The sequence below is a fragment of a genome, unplaced genomic scaffold (assembly GCF_019419815.1).
Source record: "Pyrus x bretschneideri cultivar Hongxiangsu unplaced genomic scaffold, Pyrus_bretschneideri_v1 Contig53, whole genome shotgun sequence".
Classification (NCBI taxonomy): domain Eukaryota; kingdom Viridiplantae; phylum Streptophyta; class Magnoliopsida; order Rosales; family Rosaceae; genus Pyrus; species Pyrus x bretschneideri.
Genome location: NW_025999791.1, coordinates 2,655,832 through 2,668,919, shown reverse-complemented (window position 1 = coordinate 2,668,919; position 13,088 = coordinate 2,655,832). Strand labels below are relative to the sequence as shown.

Sequence of the window (13,088 nt, the reverse complement as noted above, 5' to 3'; positions counted from 1 at the left end):
TTAATTATGGTTTATTATTTTGCTTTCTTTTGCTCTCTTTTCTATTAATGTTTCAGCCAATTATCAATAGCTGACTTGAGGATTACTAGGAGTTTAAGGGAACTTAAATAAATTAAATCAAGACATACAAAAAACGTTGATGCTTAATGATTGTCTTTCTATTTTGGCAAGGCCCAGTGGACGGGTTAGTTTGGAATTGGCAACTTAGCCCAAAGAGTGAAAAGAACAAGAGAACGATTTTCAAAATAAAAACAAAACCCTTAATGTATAGGCTTTTTAGCTAAAATGATCTATGAGATTTTCATAACGCATAACTTTAGTCATTGAGATTTAAAATTAATAGAAGTGGTCCCTGAGATTGTCCTCCATCCATTATTATAGTCTTTCCATTAAAAAACTCCGTTAAGTGGTCCCTGAGCTTTTTAATGGAATGACCAAAATGATTGATAGTGGACAATCTTAGGGATCAAAGTTATGTGTTATGAAAATCTCAAGGACCAAAGTTATGTGTTATACACTCAACTTAACGGAAATTTTTAACGGAATGACCAAAATAATGGATGGTGGACAATGTTAGGGACCACTTATATTGATTTTAAATCTCAGGAGCCAAAGTTATATGTTATGCAAATCTCAATGATCATTTTGACTAAAAAGCCTAATATATATATGAAGTTTGAAAGTTCTCTCCTTTCCTCCCCTCTTACTTGAACAGTTATGATTAAGGCACATTAACATCTTATATTGATTTTTTTTTATAGAGACAATTAGACAAAAAACAAAATGTAAGAGGAGGGGAGGGAAGGGGATGAGAATAGGAGGGGAGCGAATCATACTTCGTATATTATTGGAGACTCCCTTGATTTTCCTTTCACATTAAGGCAACTTTTCTTGTGTTCACAAATTGTGTATTCGCCTTTGCACATAGTTCAATATTCAAGAAAATAAATGAGTAAGATTGGAAGTAGAATATCTACTAATGAAAGAAATATAACCTAACGGCTAAAACACTTGTAGCACTAAATGTTTCATGACATTCAAGCCACACCTTTTGGGTACGCGCTTTGAATTATGTTGTACTTTCCTTCCCCCTTACGCTCTTCATTTCTCCTTGCACAATTCTATTTCCTCATTTGGGAGTTTGTTCAAACATTTTTATTTTCCAAGACACCCACAACGACTGCAGATACTCACGAGTAATGCAACCTAAAAGTAAAGATGAAACATGCATTGCAGAAATAGAGTTCGAAATTCGAATTGAATCTCACAAATGTAATGACATTCCCAAAATGATCCTCAAAGTTAAAATTAGTTTACAACAAATATTTGCCTCGACCGCTACGAAACAAATGAGGAAATCTAGTGAGTAGTAGGAAATTTACAAGACTAATGGCACATACCCTTTACATTAGAAAATCTTGCCGTACTGGCTTGTGAGGGAGTCCTTCAAATTCGAATAAAGACCATAGAGTGAGTACTGCCTAAGGTTTGCAAATTCATACCATGAGTTCAGAACCGAAAGGTGCTTGTCCGTGCCAGAAAATGCCAGTTAGATTCCTAGGCTGCAGTCCACAGAGCCACCATGGTTTATGCAGCTCGAGGTCTTGATCGCGCAGTGCTGATTGTTGAGGCAAACAAAGCTGGAGCTCCCTGAACATTTGGAGCACCCATCCTTTTTCCAGTACAAGTTTGATACTTGGAGGAGGTTCAAAATGTTCGATTTCAAATATTGTAAAAAATGAAAAAAAAAAATTGCAATTGATATACAAGCACATCAAAACCCTAATTCAAGCTAAAAATTGAAAGGAAAAAAGAGGGAAATTAGAGAGAGAACGAACCGGATTGAAGCAGGAGGAGTTGACGGAAGAGGAGGGAGATCTCGTCAACTGTGGGTCGGAAAACGGAGATCTGGGCATTGGAGGAGAGAGAGAGTCTGGAGTTGCAGGGAGACAGCTGAACGGTGCCGTTTCGTTGGAAGGATTCCTTGGAGGCGAAGGCAATTCCGAAGGTGAACCCGTCAGACCTCTCCACTGTCGTGTCCGCGCACGGCAAGTAGTACAGGGCCGGCTCAGGTCCAGTGTAGGCAGGGCGATCGTCCGGGGCCTAAAAAAACGGGGGCACCAAAATTATTAGGGCGATATATTTATATATGTTTTCATAAGAGTATAAATTTATAAAATTTGGTTCAATAACATGGAAGTTTAACTAGAAGTGGTGGTTTTATCATTTGAAAATAATGAGGAGGTCTTGGGTTCAAAACACCACTTGTGCTTATTTACTTTCTAATTTTTACAAATTTCTTTTCATAAGAGTATGAATTTATAAAATTTGGTTAAAGGATTAAGAAGTTTAATTAGAAGCAATGATTTTTGTTGTTTAAAATTGACAAAAGATTCTACGTTCGAAATGCTATGTGCATGTTTATTCTTTTCAATTTTTACAAATTTTTGTTTGGTTGTTAATTTATTTTTAGTTATTAGCTAGTAGCTATGTGGATTGTTATTTTTAAATATTTGTTTCAATTTTCAATTTTTACAAATTTTTGTTTGGTTGTTAATTTATTTTTAATTATTAGCTAGTAGCTATGTGGATTGTTGTTTTTAAATATTTGTTTCAATTCAAGTCTAATCTTCAACAATGAGTAATACGTAGACCAAATTTTTAGAGCAAATTTGAAAATTATATGATGTGTCATCAAAAGGTTTTAATTTAGTGACTATTCATTACTAATACATATCAATTAAAGACTCGAAAACATCATTATTTTTTTAGTCCCATATTGACAAGGTTAGTAAATAAGAAAAAACGCCTCATGATTTATACAAAAATACTTTCAAAGTTCAGATGGAAAACACAAGTCATCATCTATCTACTTGTAAGCCCGGAGGTTTTTGGTTTTCTTCTCTTGATACAAAATAAATTAGTCTTTCTATGTTTCTAAAATGTTGAGTTTGAAGTGTTTTTCTAAATATAATTTTATTGATGTCTTACGTGTGAAAGTAAATAATTTTCTTATATAAAGTTAGGGCACTTTTTTGGTGTCGCCCTGGGCCTCAAAAATCTCTGGACCGGCTCTGGCGAGTACACGTTGTTGTTGTTGCTACCGTCGATTAAACGCACCGCCGCCATCATCGTCATGATCGCGATCATCAAGGTCGTCGTCCATGGGAGAAACACCGCCATGATTGATCCGACGTTTGGGGATTTTTGGAGGACAAAGAAAATAGGTTTTTTCGTTAAGCTAGAGAGGATGCGGAGTTGGAGAAAACAGAAATTGAAATTGGGCCTGAGAAGCAAAGAACTTTTCGTAAAGGCCCAAAGGCCTTAAACAATAAACGACTCAAAATCCATAAGAATATGATTTTTTTTTTTGGGATCCGAAAGACTCATATAGGCATTTCAGCCACCATCTGACCACCATTGTATGATTTACAAGCGCTAGGGATTGAACCTATGATATTTTAAAAAAAAATGGGACTTTTTAAAAATAAATAAATAAATAAGGGACCAGCTTGTGACTTCGCTATGGCAGTCCACCATTCTAGAGCTGAAAAAACTCACAGAGGCATTTCAAATGCCACCATCATGTGATACAATATATGACTTGATATTTACATGATTAGAAAGATTAAAACATATCAACATGTAAAAAGCTTGTAACTCAAGTAATGAAGAACATCGTTGAAAAAAAAAATAATGATGAACATTTATCTCTACACTTTATTCTTTCACTTGCATTCCTGCTAGCACTACAAAAAGCTTGGTCTTAATGCCCCTACTACTGTTGTGCAGCTTTCCTTGAGTTCGTAGAGTCGGGTTTCCCGTTCATCCACAACAGAGGAGCCGTCCCCACTAGGCAAGCGGCCACAGGTCATAACACACTCTACGAACAACAAATACAATTTGAAGTTGACTTATTTGCTTGGTCAGAATGTGTATCAGATGCCATGAGGACCCAATATATCAATATATAGCACCTTTGTCTAAAGCTTTGAATGAGACTTTGAGGTCATAAATTTAATTTTTTATTCATATACTATCGCTTGTACCAAAAAATATAACCGACAATATTCAACTAATGTTTTAATTAAGAAGTTGCTATTTACACTGCAAAGGAGTCTTATAAAAGTATATTACCTTTTTATTTTTCTAGTGAATAATATGAATTCTTATATCATTTTTGTGTTGATTAATCAATGAGTTGGCATGGACACAAGATAAATATAAACTAGAAAACCTAAACACAAGCAATTGTCACCCATAAAGTGATTAAGAGTATTTATTGTATATTTGTTTTTGATTTAAAATTTCTTTCCAAAATCAGTAAATCAAAATAAAGAAGGTTAACTGAATTTATTTATGAAGCCTGCTTTAAGGACATGTTTGGATAGGGAACGTATTTTCTCATAAAAACCTACTTGTTCCATGCTTCTTCGGCTTGTAGGTAAATCAAATTACAAATTTTATGAAGTCTGTAAAACTTTCAGAAACTATGTTGGGTATGGAGATGGTCTAATCAAAACACTTTTTTTCACTTCACCAATCTTTATGACACGTCTATTTCTATTAACTTTGTGATTTTAATAACAATAATAACGTCTTATTCTATTAAGGGTGATTCGTTGTATGAATTTTAGAACGTTACTGCGCTCGATTTTTGCACCAAGTCTTTCGTTAGCTCCATGTACTTCATATCTTTTCTTAAAGTCTCTTTTCAAGTCTTCCTTAATAATTTTGTAATACTTTTATTTTTCTTTTTGTTACAACATCAACCATCCAATTCATTTCTGATTCAATTCACATTGGGTTGGAACCGTTGGATGAATTAAAATTGCACAGTTTAGACACCAATCAACAATATTGGATGTAACTTTCTCAAAATTTTAAAATCCAAACTGATTAAGAACCTTATTTCAGTTATGACACATAATGATCAAATTTAGACTGGATTAGATGGCATGTTGATGGAAGAAATGGAGTAGAACTTCAAAAAAATTGTCGACGTTAAATTTTGAAGATCGACTAGTCATGAAGAGAACTTTTTCTTTGAATCAGAGTATTTGACCGTTAACGGTCATTGCATCTTTGACAAAAAAATTAACAGCCAAAATCTCTAATTTATAGAATAACCTGTAGCATCACCAAAATATAAAAAACTAGACAACCCCAAATAATTATTTCTTTTAATTATTTTTAGAATAAGGATGTTACCAAAAACAAATGCTAACTTCCAATTCATATCTCACCTATAGAGATTGGAGAGGATATTCTATTATCTGCATGTATCTTGTTTTCTGTGGGCACATGAAAAACAGCTTACCTCATTTTTTATAAAATAGCACTAAACACCAACTAACCTTGCAATGCATGGAACGGCCCTTGCACGCCAAAACAGATGGGGAAAAAAAATATAAGAGAATTCCATCAGATGTGGACATGAATGGTTTAGTTGAGAGAGAGAATTAATTAATGGAGAATACTACCGCATTCACTTTTTCTTTTTCATCATGCAATGTTATATGATAATCAAAACAATTCAAGTTGAAAGAAACTATTCATGCAAAAAATCAACTGTATTGAAAAATGAAAATCGGTTAGTCGTTTTACTAGTGTGATATTCCAAGCACTTAGATTGATTATTTTTTTGATAACAATTAGATAGCTAATCCGATTTTCCACGTAGTTAGTTTTGAGCAGAAACGATTTTATGAAACGTCGAGAAGTTAGGCAGTTTTGATCGTCAACCGAGTAGATGATGAATGGTGAGAGGCGACTTAGCTAGCTAGCAATTCCCCATAATTGATTAATTGAATTGCTCAAATAAGAAATAGAGATGCCAAGTGGAAAGAAAGACGTTACTCACAAGAGACAACCAGCTAAACCTGAAAAATTATATCACAAAACATTGACCTTCAAAACTTGCAGACACATGAGGAAAGGGATCTTCTCCGGATCATTTCCACCTAATCTTTCTCATCAAACAATCCAGACCCTTGAACTTTAATTCAATAGTTAAAGTTATTATAACTTTTAGAATGAGCCTCTGTTTTTAACTGTTGGATCAAATTTCAAGAGACCGGATTGTTTGATGAGGAGGATTAGGTGAAATGAATCATTTCCGACACATGAGCCATAATGTAACGCAAAGAAATTCACATGTAATGCCTCATTCACCTCTCTCTCTCTCTCTCTCTCTCTCTCTCTCTCTCTCTCTCTCTCTCTCTCTCTCTCTCTCTCTCTCTACTTAGCTCCTCCTGCATCTTCCCTTAATTATAACTCCACCAAGCCTCTCTCTCCTCTCTCTCGTCTAATAGTTGACTTCGCAAAACTTGATTATCTAAACCAAAATGCAAGAGATCAAATTTTTAGATTATCATTTGCAAATAAAATAATGTGAGGGTTGATAATTGAATTTTCTTTTATTAATTTAAAAAGTAAATGTAATTATTAACCGTTACATCATGTGGTTTACCAAAAAATATAAAAAAACTAAAATTTGTTCTCTAGCATCACCCTTTCCCAAATAACCAATTCTCTTGTCATTGAGGCCATGGCTGACCAAACCAAAACCACTTCTATCATCTGCAACTCCTCCTTCCCTTTCAATTCTTTTTTCTTGCCTTTTTTCTCAAGGAAGAGAGAGAAAGGGAAAGATCATGAACGCCACAAGCGACTCCGGCGGCTTCCTCGGCTCCAACAACATTGGTCGTTTCGGTTATGCCATTGGTGTATCAGTTGGCATCCTCTTCCTCATAACAACCATCACCCTTGCCTCCTACTTTTGCACCGGAACTCATCAGCCCGCTGTCCCGCCCAGACTCAGGATCGCTCAAGACACCCTTGATCCACCCGTTTCGCAAAACTTTGTTGTGGACATAGGACTCGATGACAACACGATTGAGAGCTACCAAAAAATGCTCTACTCCGAGGCCAAGCTCCAAAAGAAAGACTCCACTTCCTCCTGCTGCTCCATATGTCTTGCGGATTACAAGGGCAACGACACGCTGCGGCTGCTGCCAGATTGTAGACACGTCTTCCACCTTAAGTGCGTTGATCCGTGGCTGCGGTTGCACCCTACATGTCCAGTCTGCAGAACGTCTCCACTCCCAACGCCCTTGTCAACTCCTCTAGCAGAGGTGGTACCACTGGCTAGCAGGCAAGACTGATGGAACCTGCTTGCCTATGGAACAGATTTGATTTTTTGTGGTCTTTTCCATTGCTTGTATATTGAAAATTCATTAGAATACATAACATTGGAGTTCTGTCCCAAATGTTGATGGAGCTCTACTTTTTCTCCAATTATTTTTTATGTTGCTTGAGATCTGGTTGTACGAATTCGGAATAATTTGGGATTTCATTTCATACAGTATTTAAGGAGCATATGGTTTCCTGTGGCAGGAACAGAAACTGGTACAAAATTATCTGACATGTCTGGAAGAAATATAAACATTCTCAAAAAATGCTTTGAGAGTTAAATAAACACCCTTAGGAGAAACATCGGTTTTCTCTTAACAATACACCAGATGCCGTATGAATGCAGCTGCATACCTGGTTTGCTCCCACCCCTTTACCACAATAACTCCCTAAATAACTAAATGAATTTTTATGTACAGCATACGAGTGAACGAAACACAAATAATTCTCGACATGAGCTAGATTCTGCCCCGCTTCATCTAACCATATGAGGACCTTAACGAAAGAAAATTACGCATTGTCCTCCTCATTGTTTATTCTAGATCACCTACCGAAACAGCCTCCACCTCTCAGTCTCCCTCGTTAATTTTAAACAACTTCCCATTCCAATAATTCGTCATGTGCAACCAGATCAATAGTTGATGCTATGTTGAGCACTTGTCAACCCTCCTCCACCTCTCAGTCTCTCTTCTTTCCTTTTCCAAACACATTTTTTGCATTCTAATTTTGGCACATTGATAGCAATGTTGCATTTTCGTGTCATTGTTTTTGCCTGGTCGTCAACCAGAAACATTGCTTCCCAATACAATAATGTGGCATTCATTCATGTTTTCATTGGCTGGTCGTGTCAGTGTCAGTGTTTTCCCCTTGCACCCAACCAGAAACATTGCCTTGTCGTGTCAGTGTTTTCCCCTAGCACCCAACCATTCCCTTCTTCAATTCGGTCCTCCTCCTCCGCCACCATTGCCATAGGCCTCCATCATTGTCGTTTGTGTATTACTCTCCTTTCCTCTCCTCTCTGAATAACAAGCAAGCTTCCTGATCACTTCTGTGTAGAAATCAAACTCAGTCTCGAGTTTTGTTAATTCATATCAACCCAAAGTTTCAAAATAACAAGCGTAAGTAAGTTCAGAGCTTTTATATCATCGGCAGGCAACAAATCTAAATTCTATTAATTGGGAACTATATTATTCCAAATCCCAGTAGGCATTGGAAATCTATTTAGTAACCTAGAAAAAGAAAATTAAACCCTATGTGATAAGAAAAGAACATTTAATTTCAAGATTAGGGCGCGTATTGTTTGATAAAAGGATATATTTAAACTAAGAGAATGTGAAAATAAATTGATTGTTAACTTGTCATTCCTGAAATTCAAAAGTTTGAGTAATTATTTGACGACAAAATGTAAACCACAAAACAAAAGTTCGATGCACAGTTGGCCTAAAGCACTATTGCTTATATTTACACCGTTAGAGCATTTTTATTCATGTTTTCTATGTTAAATTTTAGATAAAAACACTAAAGATAAGCCCCAACCACACATAGAGGATTTCGCATCTGCGAATCGAAGCTCCCTTGGCCGCAAATGCAAACTCAGGCGTACTATTTGGCAATAAGGTGACAACAAGCGCCTATATTTAGTGGCGATTTTCTTTTGAAAATGCAAGCTCAGGCGTACTGTTTAGCAATCAAGTAATTAACAAGTGCACGTCGAAATGAAAAATTGGATTTTCTCATTTTAGAAAGTCATTTGCATTATCATAATGTCAACACTTAACTAACAATACAATCCACGTCATGTTGAACATAACGCGACGCCTACTAGGAGATTACAAATAAAGCAACTGGAATATAAAGTGTTGATAAAGTGTCCATGAAGAAGAAATTTGAGATGAGGAAAGGCTCTTGTGGGACCGAAAGGCGAGTTGTGTTGATAAAATGTTTTCTCCTTTCAGTTTTAGCTTTGAATTGTGAGAAGCTGATGACCTGTTTGGTACTCTACTTGAATCCAACTTTTTAAACTCAAAAACAATTTTCAAGTTTTAGTCCTTAAAAACTTGTTTGGTAGGACTAGGACTATTTTCAAAAACTGAACTCAGGACTTTTGAAACGGAACTCAAGACTAACTCAAAAATATAGTTTATTCTCTAAAAACATAAAAAATGAGTATTTGGAGTTTTTAAACTTAAATTTACTCCTTTCTTTTCTCTCCCTCCTCCCCTCTTACTCCAAATCTCTCTTTCTCTCTCTCTTTTCTTCTTTTTCTCTCCCTTTTTTTTTTATACTTTTTTTGTCTCTCCTCCAATCCGCTATCTTCATTCTCTCGGTTCTTTCTCTCACTCTTCTTTCACTCTATCTCGTCTGATCCTCTCTTTTCTTTCTTTTTCCTCCAATCATCTTTTACTTTTTTTCCTCCTCTCTCCTCTTTCTCCCTCTTTTGTGACCCTCTTTTTTAGATCTCTTTATCTAGTTTAAATCGCAAACCAATCAAATTTTTGAGTTTTAAAGAAAACTGTTTTCAAGAAATGTTCTTAAGGCATGTTTTGAGAAATGATAAAAAAAATTTAAATAGGATACCAAACAGGTCCTAATATTTCTAATATATTTTCCAACTAGATTCAACATGTATAAATTGGAAAAGCTGAATACCATGTACCATAATATATCCCTACTTTGATATAGGACGACTTAGAGACTCAAGATGGTCACATCAGATACTACGTTGTTAACCAGTCTAAAGGTAAAAACTGTGGGTTACTACCAATTTTTTAACAATAGTTAACTCAACAAGAAGTGTACTCAGTTATGAGATTGAATATTGCCTTCAGTAGGGAATGGCAGTTTGAACTATTCACTATTCAATATGGAGGGTAAATATAAGTGTCTCAACAGTTTCATCTTCGAAAAAATGTCTCAAATTCTCATCGATTTTTACCGTTTTTTACCACGTAAATCCAAAATCTCTAAGCACATTAAATTAGCAAAAGATGATGGTAACTTGGAAAACGAGTAACTTTAAGCTCAAAAACTATAAGTGCACTAGGTCACCAATATTATTTGAGACATTAAACTTTTCCATATATTTTCTAGCTTCAATACCCTTGGGCAATTTTAAGTTTTTAACCAGTGAATCTATTGTCTTTTCCTAAACGCTAACTGTAGCCAAAGTAAAAGAAGGACCTAACATACGTGCATGACAATAGATGGCAAGTTCTTCGAATTTTGGTAATTGTTGCTTTTTTTTTAATCGTGGCTCCAAAATAGTTGACAATATGTAAGAAGTTCACCTTTTTCGCTTTCAAGACACACAAGTCTCGCATAAGATCATGGTAACAACAAGTTTTGATCTTCCTATCAAGTGAATTCATTCTTGCAATTTGAACCAAACACCGGGATTTGAACTGAATCTAGCAATCATGGAAAATTTAGCATATGAATGTTTATTTAATTGAAATCTCGGTGTTTGGTTCAAGTTGGAAGATGGATTAAGATCAAAACTTGTTGCATCCATGATCTTATGTGAGACTTGTGTATCTTAAAGCGAAGAAGCTGAACTTCTTACATATTGTCAATTGATTTGGTGTCATGATAAAAAAAACAAACAACAATTGCCGTTCGAAGATTTACCATCTATTGTCCTAGAATAAGTAACAAACATGTTCCAGCAAAAATTGAAAAACATGTTAGGTTTTTACTTTGACTATAGTTATCGTTTTGAAAAAAACAATATATTATTACCGTCATTGTTAAGAACTTACAAGGGCGTTTGTTTGTCCTTCTTAGCCTTCACTAGACTTTACTAGATTGAAAATTAGTCCAGTCTGGTGTTTGTTGCTCGGCAGGATTAACATTAATAGGATAAAAGGAGGACTCACCTCGACTGACCGCGCTAAGCGGTCTTAGCAAGGCCCCCCGCATACCATGGGACTAGCTAAGAACTAGTTTTGTCATCCTCTCGTCGCTTCCTGCTCCATCTTCACCTCCGACCTAGATTAGACAAGATATCGATCACGCCTCCGTCATTTTGGACCTCGATTTTGGACTGCACGGGCTTTGGGCTTCGTCTTCCTCGACCTCATTGATTTGCTTCTTCTCCTCAACCTTTTTCTCAATACCCTTTTCTGGGTTCTTCTTTTCCCCTCTGATTACAAACTTGAAGCCCTTAAGATCCATTCCTTGTTATTGTACATGCAATGACTCTCAGCAAATTAGCAGCATCTGCGGATGATCAGAATCCCGCTTCTCTGTGGGAGTATCTCGGCCATGCGGCCATGCCCATCTCTGCAGAAGCTCAATCAGGTTAGAAAATTTTGCATCTTTCTTGTGATTTTCAGAAAAGGTACGGATTGCATGGGTGATTTGAGTTTTGGGTATATGGGTTTTGTTTAAAATGTTTTTTTTGTTGTCATTTGGAGCAGGTGATGAGAAAAACGCGATGTGTGATTTGTGCATCACTATCAGAGAGAGGGGATTATCCCTCCCAGAGACCCCCCCCCCCCCAATCCTGTCTATGCAGTGACCTCCCAATCCTGTCTATGATGTGCTTACATATTCATGGCTAAATTGTTGTTAGTGATTGCTGTCCATGATGTGAACTTTCTGTGATTAAGTTTTTTTCTAATTTTGATGTGACCTTTGTGTGATTTAAGCTTGTAGTAGTTTAATACTTTTCTGTGTCTGAGACCAAAAATTCAGTTTGTTGATCACTTTTTGTTTTCTTTCATCATTTAGTCTAGGATATAGTCTAGTATTGCATCAAACATTTCATTATTTTTGTTCTACTTAGTTTAAGTCAAGCAAATCCAGCTTAGTCTCTGAAATTAATCCAGTGCAACAAACGCACCTTAAAATTGCTCAGGGTATTGAAGTTAGACAATGTATGGCAAAAACTTAATATCCCAAGTAATATTGATGACCTAGTGCACTTATAATTTTTTATCTTAAAGGTTACTTGTTTTCATGTTATTGTCATATTTTGCTAATTTGGTGTGCTTAGAAACTTTGGATTTACGTGATGAAAAATGATGAGGCCCTTATATCTAGCCTACATATTGAAAAAATGAAAATTCAAACTGTTATTCCCTACATATTGAAAATGTTGAAGCCCTTATATCTAGCCTAAGGATCAACACATTTCCACCATTTTGGTAAATGACCACTTGCTTTTATTTGCTATTTGTTATGTCGTTTCTTTTCTCGTTTCTTTTAGGTTAGGATTTCTTTAAAACTTCTTCTAGGCTTTCTATTTTTTTTTCTTGTCTTTTATTTTTGTTCATTGTTTTTGGTTTTTACTTCTTTTTATTTTTCATACCTTGAAGACAACGTGTGCTTTAAGTTTGGGGGTGGGAAGTAAATTTTAGGTTTTTAAATTTTGTGTCAGTTTAAAATTTTCAACTTTTTAAGTTAATATCTATAGATTATTTTAAACAGTAGAACAAATAGACAGGGTGAAGGTTACTTCCACCATAGAGTTGGATTGGAAGCTTAAGGGAACTAACATTGCATGACCACCACTGTTTTCCTAAAAAAATTGAAATAAAAAAAGAGAGCAAAAAAATAGAAAAAATATATATTAAAGTTAGTATGTGTGAAGTATAAATTAAATAAATAAGGTGAGAAGTAGGGATTCTAGTCAAGTCTTCTTAACTATGTAGGTTCACTTTACACTAAAGGAAGTTCATGAATTCTTTTCTAATTGACTCAAAATGGCTTCGTCTCTATGGTGAGATTAGTTATATTTTTTTTGGAAAGATGTTTAATTTTTAACGTTTCTTATGAATTGCGACTTGAAAGAGAAAGTTTGTTTTAGTAAAGTCTTGTAAGTTTTTAGTTTGTTTGTTTAGTTTTTGTTTTTGAGTTTTGTTTTGCTTGAGGACAAGCAAAAAGCTAAGTTT

At 35.4% G+C, this 13,088-nt stretch overlaps 1 protein-coding gene and 1 pseudogene across 1 annotated transcript; one reads left to right on the top strand and one right to left on the bottom strand.

Moving 5' to 3' along the window:
- Positions 1-1,234: 1,234 nt before the first annotated feature.
- LOC125470840 lies at positions 1,235-3,138 on the bottom strand (annotated as a pseudogene).
- Positions 3,139-6,656: 3,518 nt separating this feature from the next.
- LOC125470844 (RING-H2 finger protein ATL70-like) lies at positions 6,657-7,166 on the top strand. The gene has a single exon (XM_048570510.1). It carries the CDS (start codon positions 6,657-6,659, stop codon positions 7,164-7,166), a length of 510 nt encoding a protein of 169 aa, XP_048426467.1.
- The last annotated feature ends 5,922 nt before the right edge of the window (positions 7,167-13,088 follow it).

Excerpts from the sequence above, each read along its gene's own strand:
- LOC125470844 (XM_048570510.1), top strand. The coding sequence starts at position 6,657 with ATGAACGCCACAAGCGACTCCGGCGGCTTCCTCGGCTCCAACAACATT.